The sequence below is a fragment of the Piliocolobus tephrosceles genome, chromosome 14 (assembly GCF_002776525.5).
Source record: "Piliocolobus tephrosceles isolate RC106 chromosome 14, ASM277652v3, whole genome shotgun sequence".
NCBI lineage: Eukaryota > Metazoa > Chordata > Mammalia > Primates > Cercopithecidae > Piliocolobus > Piliocolobus tephrosceles.
Genome location: NC_045447.1, coordinates 83,768,676 through 83,785,074, shown reverse-complemented (window position 1 = coordinate 83,785,074; position 16,399 = coordinate 83,768,676). Strand labels below are relative to the sequence as shown.

The following is a 16,399-nucleotide window of genomic DNA, read 5'->3' as shown; positions in this document are numbered from 1 at the left end:
TCAGGCAGGTGTCTGACACTCGGGGAGTGTGTCTTGAGGTTCCCTTTCTCCTCGGTCCCGAGTGGCCTAAAAATTAAAATAAGAAAATCGGAGGCCTGAGAGAACTTTGCAAACACACGTGCTGCATCTTCTCTGACGCTATGAAAGTCCGTTACTCGCGCGGAGGCGAACCACTCCACCCACTGGGAGGCCACCAGCCCTACCTAACGCCACGCCCAGGCCGCAGACAGGCTGACCCGGAAGTGCTCGGCGGCGGCTGCGGAGACGGGGGCGCGGCCTAGCCGGCGCACTCTCGGGCGCGCGCGCGCGCGCGCGATCTCCGCGAAACTCCTGCTGGCGGCCCGGCTCACGCGGAGGCGCGCCCGAACAGTCGCGGCCGCCGCCAACATGGCCGAGACCAGCGAGGAAGTGGCGGTGCTGGTGCAGCGGGTGGTGAAGGACATCACTAACGCCTTCAGGAGGAACCCGCACATGTGAGTCGCGCGCCTCCGCCACCTCCGAGGGTCGTCGGGAGCGGGCGGGGGCGGGGCCAAACGTCCACCCGACCTCGGGCGGCGGGCTGACCACGGGTCCTGGCCCACGCGCCCTTCTAGGGAGGAGGCAGAGCCGTGTCGGGCGCCGCTGGCCGGGCTTTCCGCTACCGGGACGCGCTCGCGGACGAGTCCCTAGAAGTGACCTCGAAAAATCGAAACGGAACGACTTTCTCTCTCCCTTCCCACCTTTTCATAGGAGTTCACGAAACTCCAAAGACTTCCCCCGTAGGTCCACATCCTTTCTCTGTTTAAGGTACACGGACGCACACAACAATGTGGGTCTGTGCATGCCTTGTAAACACAACTCTTGAGATTCATCCCGGTCATTGGCAAGAGGGGGTAACCGATCGTCTTAGTCTTAATGAGCCCTAAACCCCTCAGTTTACTAACTAAAGGTGGTTTGAGGCTGCTTTTGACTTTCGCCTTACTTGCCACAAAATTGTAAAGTGACTCCGATAAAACATTGTGTTTTGAAGGTGAACAGAGCATTCTCAAGAGAAGCTTCTGTGGGCGCAGTGTGGAGTCTGGGATAGTGTAAATGAAACCTCGATACTTTTTAGCATAAGCGGATTCATAGTTACAAGAAGCATGTTAACTCATTTTTATCCCAGCACTGCTGCCCTCTTTAACGGGACACTGCAGAACTGACACATGTATCTCTTCCATTTTACTTGAAGTACTCTTGGAAGATACCACAAGAGTCTACTTTTTGTAACACTTTGCTTTTGTGTAACAAGTGAAAAGAAAACTATTAGAGAGATCTCCATTATACAAAGGTGTAGGGAAGAAGCAACAGTGTACCTCCTTTCCCATACCTCTTCCTCCTCAAAGAAAAGAAACATGGCATTCAGTTCTGCATTATTTTCACTTTAGTTGTTTTTGGAGTTTATTTTTACTTTTATTCTTTAGACTGGAACTCAATTTTTTTTTTTTTAAGTATTCTAACCGGTTCAGCTTTTCTGCCTAAAAAAGTTGCCAAACTTGTATCTTACCAAAGTGTTCTTTTCCTCCAAGGAGATGATTGTAAAAGAGTTAAGAAGCCCTCGGATGTTTGCTCCCTTGTGGCACAGAATTGGAGACGTGCAACTGTGCCACATTAAAAACAACACTGCTGGCCTCAAAACACACCTGCCACCTCTGACAGCATCCACTTCCCTCCCCCTTAATTGACTGCTGCCCTTTTCAAAATAAGAGTGTTTGGAATGATTTCCTGGGAGTATCCATAGTGGTTGCTGAGCCTTCTAAAGAATGCTTTGATGCCTTGCTATATATCAGTCTTTCGATTTCTTTTTGAGAATGGGAGCCTTAGTGCATGTAAGAGACAACCTCAAAAAAAAAAAAAAAAAGTTGGACAAATGAAGAGTGTATTTTCTCATCACTGGTATTATTTTTCTAGAAGAAATTACAGCAGAGATTAGAAGTCTAATAAAAAATATCGTAATCATCTTATGTTCTCTTCTTTGAGGTAGACTAAAAGAGCATCATTATATTTGAAGAAACCAAGATTGAATGTTCATTGGCTTGGCAGTTTAACACAGTGCAGTTTGGAACACGTCCCAGTTCTTGTGGATCACATTTACGGAAACTCTTAAAGAACTTTAATGCCCCTCCCTAATCCTTTTTCTACTGTGAAACCTCATTAATATATTCACAATGTATAATTTATTAGTAATAAGGGTTTGGCTCATTCGAGATTTAAAACTTTGAGATAAGTTGGATATTCGGAATAATGAAATGATTTGTAATATGGATCTTAAACATTTGAATAGCTTACCTCATTGTTTAATACTAGTCATTAGCTATATTTGAGTACATATTCCCCACAGTAAAACTATTTTCAATAATATTACTATGCATCTTTTTAAGTGCTTTATAATTTGGGCTTTTGAAAATTGCCAGCACTTTCTTCCCTTAATTTAGCCCATTTACTCCCAAAATAAAGAGGCAGTGTTTCTTTTCTTTTCTTCTTTTAAAAAAAGCATTGTTTATCTGTGACGTTTGTATCTAACTTTACTGTATCTAATTACACTTTCAGTATTATAAAAGTTAAAAGTTTCCTTCTCCAAACTTAAGGTCGGTTGTAATTTTATTAGCCAACATCTACTTCATTGAATACACTGAGTTTGTTTATGTAGAAATATTTATGTGGGTTTTGTTACTGTATGATGTGAATAGGTACCTTCTCTCAGCCTCAGTTTCCTCTTGATCTTGTGAGGCTGATGAGAACACAGGAAAATCACCTCACACAGTGGTACTTAGTTGCCACTCAATAAATATTACACCTTCCCTGAATCTCTGTGTTCCTCACCAAAAATATATTGGCCAAATAATTGGTGAATATGAAGCACTTTATAAACTGGATAATACTATATAAATGCTGTTTGTATGGTTGACCCTTAGGTAATCATATCAGATTCTCTCAAACTGTAAACTTGACCTAGGGATAGTCTTTAACTTAGTGTATGGACCCTGTGCTAATGTAGAAGACAATGTTTACAATGTAAATAGTCATGTTAACATTATCTTATTCAGCAAGTTACTGTTTTTTCTATTAAATATTGAACTCTCACTGTTTATGAGGTGTTGTGGGTACCATCTTTACTATGTGAAATAGAAGTTTAAAATACAGTTCTTGAACTCAAGGCACTAACAGAAATTTATGTAATGGTGGAAATTTTCTGTGTCTGTGCTGTTCACTATGGTAGCCACTAGCCATGGTAGCTGTTGAGCAATTGAAACGTCCCTAATATGGACAGGAACCAAATTTTAAATTTTATGTAATTTAAATTGATTTGTACGTAGTGGCTCCATGTGCCCAGTGACTACTGTGATGGGTAGTGCAGGTGTAGATGAGACCTAAGACCAACTGCATGAATAGTAAATTAACACTCCAAAGTAGTTTATAGTAAAAGCTGGAGAGCAGCATGGTGAGCAAGTGCTATGGGAGTCTAATAGAAGTGGAGAGGAGGCTGGTTATGTCTGGGATAGGGCTCTTAGTGGAAATGGGTTTTAAGCCGAATATTAAAGTCTGGGTAGGATTTGTAGTCTCAGCGGGAGCCAGAGACCTCCGTAGGGAGCAGTGAATTGACTTAAAGACACAAACTGTGACTGAGAAGGTACAGTAGGGCCAGATTATGGAAATCCTTGACTCTCATTTAATTTCTTTCATTCCATTCATACATTCTGCAAAAGAGTACCTCTGTTTGACAGGCACAATGCTGGTCTCTGGGTATACAGGGTTCAAAGCTGGGTGGCTTAATGAACAAACCAGACATGGTCCCTGTCCTAATGGGATGTTAAGCAGTCAACGTACAGATTATGAAAAGAGTCAGAAAAAGTAAGAAGGGTACTTAGATCAACAACATGGACGCCTAATTTAGAGTATGAGGTCAAGATAGTTCTTTCTGAGGCAATAGCATTTAAACTGAATGAGACATGAGGGGTGAAGAACAGCTGGCTCATGGATGTACACTTCTAAGGCAATGGGTAGGCACCAGTGAACATTATTTAGTAAAGAATAATGAAAGGCAGTTTTAGATTGTCTGCAAGGTGAACTGAAGAATAGAAAGCCAGAGTCTACTGGGCTTCTTGTATCTGATTTTTATTTATTTAAATAATAGTGTAGTATAGTGTAAAAATTTGAGTTTAGAATTTGACAGTCTACGTTGTCAAACTGGATTTGAATTTTTGCTTGTCATTTATTAACTGAGTAGACAGACAAGACTCTTCGTCTGTAAAATGGGGTCAGAATTCCTACTTTATGAGATTATTGTGCAGAATAAAATAGTATATGTAAAACCTAACCGTGCCTGGCAAATAACAAACAATAAACAGTAGTAATTTGTGTAGCTTTTTCTAAATAAGGTCAGTAATATAATTTCAGTGAAACATTAAGTTGATAATCTTTGGAATTAATGAGAAAGCCTATAAGGTTTCTGAAGTATCTAAATCACCAGGAGAATTTTAACTATCAATATGCAAGGGTCGGTTCATTTAGATATTTTACTAGCTTTCCTTTTTGGTCATGCTGGAAAGAATTCCAGTTCTTTTGGGGGGTGGGAGCAGAACAAAACCAAAATAACTACTATTTAGATTTAAAAGGTTTTTACCATTTCCTGAATCCTGGGACTGTTTTCTGTTTGCTTGCTCCACATTACAGGATTCAGTTTTAGTATTTGGGTACCATCCATCTCTCCCAGAAGGTAAGCTGGTTGATACAACTTTTGTGGATAAGTGGCTGTATTCTAGTTGATGGTGTTTCTGAGAAGTATAGATAGGAGAAGCTATCTAAACATGAGGAACAAAGTCAGTATCAGTGTTAAGTGAACTGTGAACATCATCTGGAAGCCAGTGAATGGATCCCCATTGTGAAGTGAGGCACTCAGAGAGATGTATCATAGTGTGATCTTAAGTAAATGTGCTGGTTTATTCCACATTGCTCTGCCTTTGGAGCAGCCTGTGATGAAGGTAACCTAAAAAATGAGCACCATTAGAACTTGATTGCCATCCCAAACCATTATATCTTTAAAAATCCTACAATCTTCTTAGTTATGCAGGTAATCGAATACCTTGTTAAATACCAGGAATATAAATGGCCAGAAACCTAACAATGTAAAAGAGTGAAATTTATTGGTAGTGAAAGAGTGCAAACATTCCTCTCATAAGACTATTTTGTAAAGAAATAACTAGAGATACGTGTGATATGTATGGCACATTCATTGCAACCATTAAAAATATCAAAATTGATTATGTGGGAAAATATTTAATGTGGATTGCTCAGTTTTTTCCCTAAAGGATTATAGAATATGTTCAATATGATCCCAGTTTTTGAAAATACTTAGGAAAAAAGGATGTATACCCAGCTGGGCACAGTGACTCACACCTGTAATCCTAACACTTTGGGAGGCTGAGGTGGGAGGATCACTTGAGGCCAGGAGTTTGAGACCAGCCTGGTTAACATAGTGGGACTACCTCTCTCTCTCTACCTCTCTCTCTCTCTCTCCCCCCCCCATATATATGTGTATATATATAAAATATATATATATGGACTTCTTGAGCCCAGGAGTTGGAGGCTGCAGTGAGTGAGGATTGCACCACGTCACTCCAGCCTGGACGACAGAGCAAGATCCTGTCCCAAAAAGAAAAAAAAAGATATATATCCAAACATGTTAATAGCTAAAGAGGGATTGCAAGTGACTTTTAGTTTTTTTGTTTTTGTTTTTCCCTGAGTTTTCCAGTGTTTCTTGAGTATAGAATTGGAACTTAAATTTCCAGAAAAATAGAAGGAATTGATCTAAATCCTGTTTTGCTCTTCATTCTAGTTTCACGGGTTTAGGCTAAGAATTAGGAGGCCCTGATTCTTAACTTAGCCACTAGCAATATGACCTTAGGTAATCCTCATAAACCTCACTGGACCTCAGTTTCCTCATTAGATTAAATGACAGAGGAACGCAGTCCCTTCCAACTTTAAAATGATTCTGGAAGGAATCCTATTTGCAATTGGCTAGACAAAGTGGACTGTGACTTACAGGGTGAGACACAGAAGTCTGAAGTCAAACACACTATTATTTGGAAGCTTACTGACCTATTTGTCTTTACAAAGTACATGTAATGTGTTTTAGGAAGCAGCATAACACTGTATCTTAGGGTCGCATAACTTGACAAAGGCTTAAATTCTTTGCCTCGGCTTTCCCTTATCTATTAACCAACACACTCTGCTGGTGGACTAAAGGCTCTTAAATGGATTAATGGCACTGTATTTCATCTTTGCCTAGCACTTTGTAGTTTGCCACTTTCTTCACATGACATTATTTGGTTTCCATAACAGGCAGGGAAGATACTATTCCTGTATTTCAGATGAGGATACTGATGGCAAGTGACTTGCCAAATTCTCATTGCTTGTCAGTAGATAGAATGGGAACTAACTAGAACTCTGGACTTCAATCAAGTACTTTTGTCTTTACACCCTACCACCTCTTTTCATGTGTTTTTCCCCCCTAGTGCTCTACATTATCTGTTAAGACTGTTTTTATTCTCCTTACATGAAAACAGCTGCTAGGTTTCTCAGACATAAAATTTGAAAGCTGTATGAAATCTAGCCCATTTCCCTTACTGGAGATATAATACAGTTCTACCATTTTACAGATGAGGACACTGAAGTCTATAGAAGCCAAAATGACATGATACTGATATGTATGTATATGTGTGTGTATGTATATATATATATCTATTTCCATCCAGGACTTGGACACATGCTGTTTTCAGTATACTTTATTAGGAGAAAGTCAGAGATAATGTTCTTTTAGAGGGTCAAGAAGTGAAAACTATTAATTTGAATATTATCACTAAAGTACAAGGATAGTCAGCTTTTCAGGAAGCAGTTATTGGGTACCTGCTATATCCAAGCCATTCTTATTTTATAAAGTATTTCTTGAAAGAACAGCCAGTCAAAGCAGTGTGTTTTTTAATTGTGCCAGATGGCTCTTTCCTGTAGTTTAGATACCAAATTATTAGTTGGGCATTTTAATCCTAGTTTAATTAGTGAGCAAGATAGGTTTTTATATTGTGAATTTAAGTTAAAAAAAAAAAGATCCCCCCAAAAAACAAACCATACCCGGAAACAGGATTCTTTTATTCTTGTTACTATAACATTTATATTGTTGAATCTTGCAGTTCTTTGAAGTGCTGTAAGTAGATTATTATATCTCAGAGAACAGAATTTCCTGAAATAATCACATTGAGTTTATTTACTTACTTACTTTTACTTTATTTTTTAATATTCTTCATGTAGTAAAACACAAACATCAGAATATACCAGAGATTCAGTCATATATTAGTCAAATATAGCCAGATATGGCTAGGGGTCATAATAATGAATTAGATTTCAGGATACCACCAAATAGAGATGTAAAAATATATTTTGAAATACTGGGCATTGACCTCAGGTGCTCTTTCAGCTTTGTCCATATTCTTCCTATAGGACTTTGTTTATATTATTGGAGTGGTAAAGTGGTAACATTTTATTATGGATATTGACACAGCTCCCCAGCAAGACTTTAGCTCTTTGAAGTCTGAGACCACTTTGCTTTATTCTTTTTGAATTTTAGAACCTAACAAAGTACCCAGTACATTGTAGTTAATCAGAAAACTTATGATAGTATTGATACAGTATATCAAAACACTTTTGAGTCAACTGAGCCAATTGTAAGGATAAAAACCCATAGATCCCACAGCCTTCTTGAGAGTTAAATTAGCTTGAAAGAATTGTTAGTGTCTTGCAGCCCCTAAGATATCCTTTTTATTGATAAATCCCTGTGTCACTAATGAAGTGATCAGTAGAAAGTAGATTACCTCTAAGGTATCCAGTTTAGTTTCCAGGAGGGGTTTGATTTTAAATCCACAGCCTCCTACCAATTTGTGATAGTGGCCGAACAAAAAGACAGGGTGTTTCTCCTACTTTGTAATTGAACCAGTTTCCCTCTTTTTGGGTCTATCAAGCCACTGTGTTTTTGGTAAGGGGATGCCAGGGGCATAATACATAATGTCACACACAAACTCCGAAAACCAGTTCATTATTCTGCTTTTGAAAGACATGCTTAAAATATCTATATAGACACTCTAAAAACATTTATTTCAACTACTCTTATTGTTAAAAAGTTTCCTGTTATTCATTAATTAAACAGAGGACATTCTGATTGAGAAAGGATCCTTTGTATAGGCAAGAATTATAACTTCCTTTAGAGTTGAAAGGCATGTGACTGTGTTTTGCACAAATTTTTTATGTTTGCTGGTTCATTTACTAAGTAAGTCAAATGCCCCACATGTTGTTTATTAAATCTCTGTCTTTAATGCAGATTTTCAGCTTAAGTTGAGGTGGATTGAGGGATGTAGATGCTACCACAGATGAAAATGATTGAATTCTGAAATGTATTTTGTGTTTTAACATTTGGGTGATTTTTTAATTCAGGAAAGTATAAAGAAGAAAAAATGGCCCAAAATCTCACTGATAAAATAACTTTTTTTGATCCTTTGTTTCTGGTCCATATGCATTTATTAGCAAGCAAGCATAAACACATTTGTTAACATTAAAAAAATAGAAATACATACAAGTTATTAGATAATTGAAACTGTATAAAAATAAAATCCTTCCTTAACACCTTTCTCTCTCCAAAAATGTCTTGTTATCCTTCCAAAAAAATTTTTAATGCATTTATGTATCTTCTAAAGAAATTATACAAAAGGATTTGTGCTGTACACTGTGTTCAGCATTTTGCTTTTTTGTTTTTCATTTAATATATCTTGGCAACTTTTTTTATATCAGCATATGCAGATCTACCTCATTGTTTTTTTAATGACTTGATTATGTGGATGGGCCATATTTATTTTACTAGTCTTATATTGATAAACATTTAGATTGTTTCTAGTTTTGTTGCAACATTGCAGTGAACATCTGATTCATATATTTTGGTATGGGATAATTTCTGAGCAGTTGAATTGCTGGATCAAAGGTATGTTCATTCAAAATTTTGAAAGACTTTTTTTTTTAAGTTACCATCCAAAGGCAAGACCGGTTTTCACTCCTGTCTACAGAGAGTACAGCATACTTGTTTTCCCATGCCCTTGCCACTATTAACCTCTACCAATCCCAGTAAGTGAGCTAAATAATATCTTTAAGGAAGGGGGAAATATGTGGGGTTTTTAAAGTACTCTGAAATTAGAAAAATGTTGAAAAGGTTAGTATTCTTGTTTTTAATTCTTTTTTATGTTTTACATATTAAGAGATGAAATTGGCCTGATCCCATGTCCTGAAGCTAGGTATAACCGGAGTCCCATAGTCCTGGTTGAAAACAAACTGGGTGTGGAGAGCTGGTGTGTCAAGTTCCTTTTACCATATGTCCACAACAAGCTCCTTTTGTACAGAACAAGAAAGCAATGGCTGAACAGAGACGGTAAGTATGAATCATATTTTCTTCCTTTGGTTTTTAAAAGCGACATGGAATATACTAGGAAGAGCCCTTGTCTGAGGGTTGGCATTCCTGGATTCTAGTTCTGGCTCTTCTGTTCACTGTCTCGGTGGGTGCTAACCTTTCTGTCAAGTGAGTAGTTTGGACTCACCTGTACAAATTTTACAACCATAGTGATTATATGGAAGCCCTCAAGCAGAATTTCAGGGCACCTCCTGTAACAAGAGCAGTTCAGATTTTATCTGTTTATTTATTGGGGTCATTTGTAAGATTTAATTTGAAGGAAAATAATCTGAATGTCACTGAAGAAGACTCCAGTCCCTATAGGCTCAGTCTCTGGTTTCTATCCTTTAGTATTTTATAGGCAGCAAAACTCATTTTCATAGCAGTCCAAATGAGATAATACAGGCATGATGGTGGTAGTGATATTGTGAACCAGCCCAGTGATTTATGGATGTGCCATTCCACTGCAAGTTCCAACTGAGCTCTGGCCCTTTGTGTCCTGTTCCTGTGCTGAAATGAGCAAAACAAAACTATCCAGCATTCGCTTCTTCCATTTCTCTCAGACAGTTTTTTTTTTTTCCCCCACTGCATCAGACAATCCCTAATCATTCCATCTGGTCTCTTTTCTTGGTGTTCTGCCATATTAAGCCTCCATGTGTACAAATTCTGTTTATCGTTGTATGCCCACCTCAGGTCTCACTTTTTGGGAGAAGACTCATTTAACACCACATCCTTTACTGTTTTTTTAAAGCTTCTTCCCCTTCCCTCGTATGACAGTACCTTCAAAAGCTCTCAGTATGCCTGGAGGCTGATTTTGAATAAGAACTTTGTTTCCTAGAGAATTTTAGTTGCCAGTTTGGTAGCCATTACCAAGGGTCTACTTATACCAGATGGTGTCCTGAGTACTGTGGGGGATAAAAAGATGAATAAATACATGGTCCCTTTATTCAAGAAGCTTACGGTTGAGTGACAAACAATCTCTTTGGGGGTGAGAGATGTAGAGAAGAGTGTTGCCTATTGTATGACATACTGATTTCCTTGAATTTCTCTCAGCACTATCTGTAACATACTATCATTAATTGGTTAATAACACTTTTCCCTTTTTAGACCATAGAAAAGGACTCTCAAGGTTTAATGAGCAGTGGTTTCTATTTTCTGTGTGACTGTTTCACTCAATCCTTTGTTATATATTTTCTTATTAGAAGGCCGTGCCTAAGTTTAGTCATAGGCCAAATTTATGGCATAAACTTTTAAGGCATGGGTTTAGGGATAAACTTAAAGGTAAGCAAGTTTATCTGTTGTTAGACCCTCTTTAATTCTGCATTCCATCACCGTGCTGTAGTTTTCAATGACACTAAGGTAAAAAGTAACACCATATGGCGCCATCAAGTTACTTTTTGTCAAACAAAGCTGTATTGTTTATGTTCTGGTGCACAGAAATGCATAATCGAACCAATGTATAACTAACTTTAGTTGGGGGATAGAATGATTATCTTATAGAAAAGAAACTGAATTTTAAAAACTGAGAGGCTATAGTTGCCCATTTATGTATGCTAGCTCAACCTACCCTCTTTGTGTGGTCTTCCAAGTCCTCTTCATTTCTCTTGTTTTTGTCATTCTGGACGCTGTATTGCAGGCTTTGCTGTGTCTTCTTACCACATAGTTTTAGTTTTAATAGGCTCAAGATGAACCGTGCGGAAGATCAACTGGTTAAGCTCACTCACACAAATAGCTGGCATCTAAACTTTGAATTCAGATGCAACTGTGCATGTGTACGGAAGCAGCTTTTGATTTGATCCTAACCTATATCCTCATGGAAACAGTTTTTGATTTCACTATTTTGAGGGGGGTGGATAGTATGGTATCACATACTACTCAGGTTATATATTGTATTATCAGTAAATATAAGGAAGTGAATTTTGGGTTTGACAGAAAAATATATCCGAAAATGCTGAAAATAAAAGAGTATTCTGCCAAACTTATGAACTGAAGCAATTAGAGCACAGAGGTAAATCTTGCTAAGAAAAACATGTCAAAAATGTTAGGAAAAACCAATTATTTCATTAAAATGCTACACCTTTAAAACTGTTATAGAGAATATACATATATGAAGACCCAAGTGAAGAAAGCTGACAATTTCAGTAACAGTTTCTGAATATCTGTCTGTGTGATCAATCATGCCAGAATCCTAGGCATCTACCTAAAAATGTATTCTGTAAATGAAGGTGACCTTTACTCCTGGGATAGATTTTTTTCTTCCTAACCAAACTGAATTCTTGTTTTCATTAACCTGCTGAATTCCTTAGATGTTTAGGAATTATCCGTTTAGTTAGTTAGAGATTGACTTTTGTTTGTTTGTTTTTTAAGTCTGCGGTAGTAATACCCACATTCAGTTTGGGAGAGGACTGATTCTGTAATTCTGATGTTTGAGAAATCCATAACAGAAATAAGAAGCAGGAGGGAAGACCACAGCATTGGAGTTCTTTCTGGACAGAGCTCTCTGGTGTAGCTCTTCAGATGTGCCCTCCTGCTGTCTTTTCTTGCTCCTCTCTCTTTTCCACAGCCCCCACTTAGTCTGTATCTGAGGTCTCTCTTTAAAAGCTATCTTCTGCGCTCCATTTCTTTGGCTGACCAGGCCTTCGTTATTTCTCATCCAGACAAATTTTATTACCTCATAACTGGTCTACCCAATTTCCAGGCTCTTTTGTGACCCATGTCCATCATGCCAGTAGCCAGTCATTTCAGACACGCTTGAACAGCGTTTCTTAAAAACAGTTTGACGCTTTTCTGGAATACATTATATGCTCATCTTATTTCATGATACACACAGGATCAATGTAGAGTTGAAACTCCTTAGCATGGTATTCAAGGCCCTTCACAGTCTGTCCCCAGTCTTTCCTCCAGTTTATATTCAGCATCAGAGGTTGCAGATTCTCAGCACGCAGGTTGAAACTAATCTAGATACATTTTGGTGTGGCTTGTATAATGTCTTAAAAATTACTTTTTATTAGTTGGATAAATCTGATTTCTGTCTTCACTTGAAAAATCATAAGGCTTGGTTGAGTATACAACTTTCTACCTGGCAACAATTGGCTGGCACATATAGCCTCTACTCTTCTTAACTGGGCACGTCTGTTCCAGTTTATCACAGCCTTTTCAAGCTCTTGAGACACTGTGGCAGAGTGTTAGTTGACACTTCTTGTCAGATTTCCTTTGGTGCTTTTTTGACATTCATTTGAACCCTAGAAGCATTTATGTTAGCAGCTATTTGATACATATGTTCATTGCAGCCACAAGCAGCATTCTTCCATTCTTTGACTCTGTGTGTACTACTGCCTTACTTCCATGCCTTTGCTGAGGCCAGGCTCATGTCTTAATGTTGGCATTATCAGTGTGGTTGCCAGCACATGCACGTGCATGTACATGCACACACTTAACACTGTGAAGCCTTTTTGACTGCTTCAGGAAGCAAAAATTATTCCCTGCTCTCTTATGGGAGCCCTTTTTTCAGATGGCTCGCATAATAGTATCACTTGTCACACTGTATTTTAGCTGATTATTTAAACAACCTTTTTCCTGGCTGGAATGTGAGTTTATAGGAAAAGGGATTGTGGATCATTTTTGTTTATTCAGAACCTTTACGTGTTCAACAGACATTTGTCAAATGAGTAATAAGAGTTTGTAAGCAAGAGGTTTTAGCTTAATCTAGCTATTGATTCTGTGACTGTGTACTATAATAAACAAGGCCGCTCTGGTGTTTACCATATAGCTTTACTTCAAGCTTCACTTCTTGTGGTAACCTGAATGTATTTTGGAGGAAAAGAATTAGTGATTTAAGTTGGCCTTGAATTTATTTCTAGATGCACGAAAACCTTTCTCTGTTAGAGACAGTTGTCAAATTCAGTGACCAGTGACCATTACCAGGTGACTACTGGCCTTGGGCCATTTCTAGAATGCAGTGAGCAAGAAAAGCATGTTGATTTTTCTCCAACTTCTGTAGCATCCTTTTCTCTTCTCCCTGTTATAGCTGAAATTTAGCTACTTTTCTATGTATAATGTGCCCTGATTCTTTTTCTCCCTGTGACGTGACGATGGGTTAGGCATATATTGTAGTGTGTGTAACAAAGAAACATTTATTTGCTGGTATATGTTCTAGTGTTTGGAGAGAGACATGTTTAATTTCAAGAGGCTGTAGAGATTTCAGTAGCTCATATCTTTTTGGTGAAACTGCAGAGGAAATGGTATATTGTTGATGAAATTGAGAGAGTGAAATAGTTACAACCGTTGATTATACATGTTCTTTTTCAGGTCTTTGTTTCAGTCCTGACCTGCAGAAGGCAAAGTAATTGCCTGTAGTGTGGTAGAGTGAAAGAGCATCTGCTTTGCAGGACAGCAGACCTGGATTTAAATTGAACTCATCAGCACACTGAAGTCACTTAGCAATGACCTAGCAAATTACTTAACCTCTTTCTTCCTATTTGCACACCAAAAGAAGGAAATACTAATCAAGACCTCAGAGGGTTGCGAGGATCTCATTCTTTAATTATGTCTGATACTTCTAATCTAGTTACTTCTCCTAGTCCTTTCTCATTCCTGTCATTGCACTTTACCCCTATCTTTTATATCAGACTGGAATCTTTACTGAAGGAAGTCTTGTCTGAACCTGAGTCCTGAATGAGGAAGTTTTAGCAGTTTGTGAAAGAGGAGAAGAGAATGGCCTGTGGTTGTATATGTTACTAGGTACCACTGATGGTGGTTAAGGCTGTTGATGTTTTAAATTCCAAGACTCTTAAAGTCAAAAAGTATCCCTCTGCTCAGCAGTCACTGCTTAACCAGCTTAGGAGGTTCTTTTGCTCCCTCTGGAGGCATCCACTCCCAATATCATTTGTGGAGCTGGATTAGGAAATACAGTCTTTGTAACAGGAATTACCATTCAGTCCTTACTGTATGTTAGAGACTGTACTAACACTTCAAGGGTTTAGTCATCTAATATCCCCATGATAGCTCCATCTTACATATGAGAAGGACAGTAAGGCCTAGAGAGATTAAGTGATTTGCTCAAGAATTCCCAGTAAGTGATGGAGCTGGGCTGTGGCTGAACCCGGTAGCTGCTGTTGTTCTATTAGGGAGGGACCTGCCAGTAGAGGAAATGTTACTTTGATAAGTCTTCCTGTATCTTCACATAACCATAAAATGAAAAGCGGAGACTTAAGTACTTGCTGTGTCAGTTTTTGCCTTGTGCTGCTGTACAGAAGTCTCTCATGGAGGATGAAGTTCTTGTCTTGTGATGGAGGGAGGAGGGGAATTGTGTTAGAAGTACAAACAAATAGCAACTACCATTGGTCAGACATATTTTCTTTAATGTAAAAAGGGAGATTCCAAGGAACTATGCCAATTTACCTAGGTAGAATAATCACTTTTTAGAAAATCGTAGATGTCAGAAGAAATTCCAGAGGCTTTCCCGTCATTTACAAACCTTTCCATATAACTACTTGACTATGAAGGGTTTTTTTGTTATTGCTGCCTATTTTACAAGTTTGGAAATTTAGACAGTTTTACTAAGGGAACAACCTCCTCATTATTCCAGACTTCCTTACTTATGTTGAAAATACTCATTTCTTGGTCAGTTAGTGATGGCGTTTAAGTGAACAATATTTATCGAATACCCACTATGTGTCAAAAAGCTGTGGAGAAGTGGAATGAATTTCATTGCTCTCAACACCATGAGGTTGATGTTATCATCCTTGTTTCACTGAGGTTCCAAGAGGTTAGGTTATGTAGGTAGTAAGTGGAGAAGCTGGGATTCAAACCCAGGTAGTATGGCTTTAAGGAAGGCTTATCCTCTTACCACTCCTTAGTGCTGTGGTCAGACATGGAGCTGCTTTTGACCAGGGACTGTGCTTACTCATCTTCAGCCAGCTCAATACCTGGCTTATTATAGATGCTTACAAAATTTGTTGAGTGAATGAATAATTTGAAGATGTATTAGAGAGGACCTGCCTGCAAAAAATTTATGGTCCAATTAAGAGGACAATATTTATGTAAGTAACAAAAGTAAGATAGACACAAAGCAGAGATGAGGCCAGGCGCAGTGGCTCACACCTGTAATGCCAGCACTTTGGGAGACTGACGCAGGCGGATCACCTGAGCTCAGGAGTTCAAGACCACCCTGGGCAACATGGTGAAACCCGGTCTTTACTAAAATACAAAAAATTATCTGAATGTGGTAGCACGTGCCTGTAGTCCCAGCTACTGGGGAGGCTGAGGCATGAGAATCGCTTGAGCGTGGGAGGCAGAGGTTGCAGTGAGCCAAGATTGTACCACTGCACTCCAACTTGTGCTACAAAGTGAGCCTCCATCTCTAAGGAAAAAAAAAAAAAAAAAGATGAAAGATTTTTTCCAACTAGGTAGGTTAGGAAAGGCTTTAAACATTTTTTTTTTTCGTTAAATATTAGGAGATGGGAAGACATGAGGCAGAAAGAATAGCAAGCAGGTAACTCTGAATTCTGTTCAGAGAAAAGAAGGTAGGCGGGTAGGAGGTGTGTTCATAGGATAGTGGGGTTTGACTCAGGTGAAATGTAACATGTGAGGGAAAGTAATGGAAGGCCAAGCTGATCAAGAGATTGAGATCAGGTTTCAGAAGGCTTCATTTCCTGGTACATTTTACCACTACCTCGTGTTGTAGTCATGCTCTGTTATCCATAATCTCTTGGAGAGCAAACTATGTGTGAAGTTCCATGCATTTTTATCTTTGCTCATACTTTTTCCAGTATGGTAAGGTGGTGCCGTGACCACTTTATTTATTTAGTCTTCCATGTATAATTCCACTAAGAATTAATTGCAGCTTTTTTGGTGGGCCCCAAAATGTGGTTTATGTTTCTACTTCATAATTATTTTGCC

At 38.6% G+C, this 16,399-nt stretch overlaps 1 protein-coding gene across 3 annotated transcripts in view; it reads left to right on the top strand.

Annotated features, from left to right (window-relative positions):
• Positions 1–285: 285 nt before the first annotated feature.
• Positions 286–16,399, top strand: part of PTAR1 (protein prenyltransferase alpha subunit repeat containing 1) — a 49,767-nt gene continuing 33,653 nt past the window's right edge. For all 3 annotated transcript variants that reach the window (XM_023213250.2, XM_023213249.2, XM_023213248.2), the window contains exons 1-2: positions 286–473; positions 9,312–9,481. In XM_023213250.2, the coding sequence (XP_023069018.2) occupies positions 388–473; positions 9,312–9,481 (256 nt within the window). In that variant the 5' untranslated portion in view covers positions 286–387. The remainder of the gene's footprint in view (positions 474–9,311; positions 9,482–16,399) is intronic.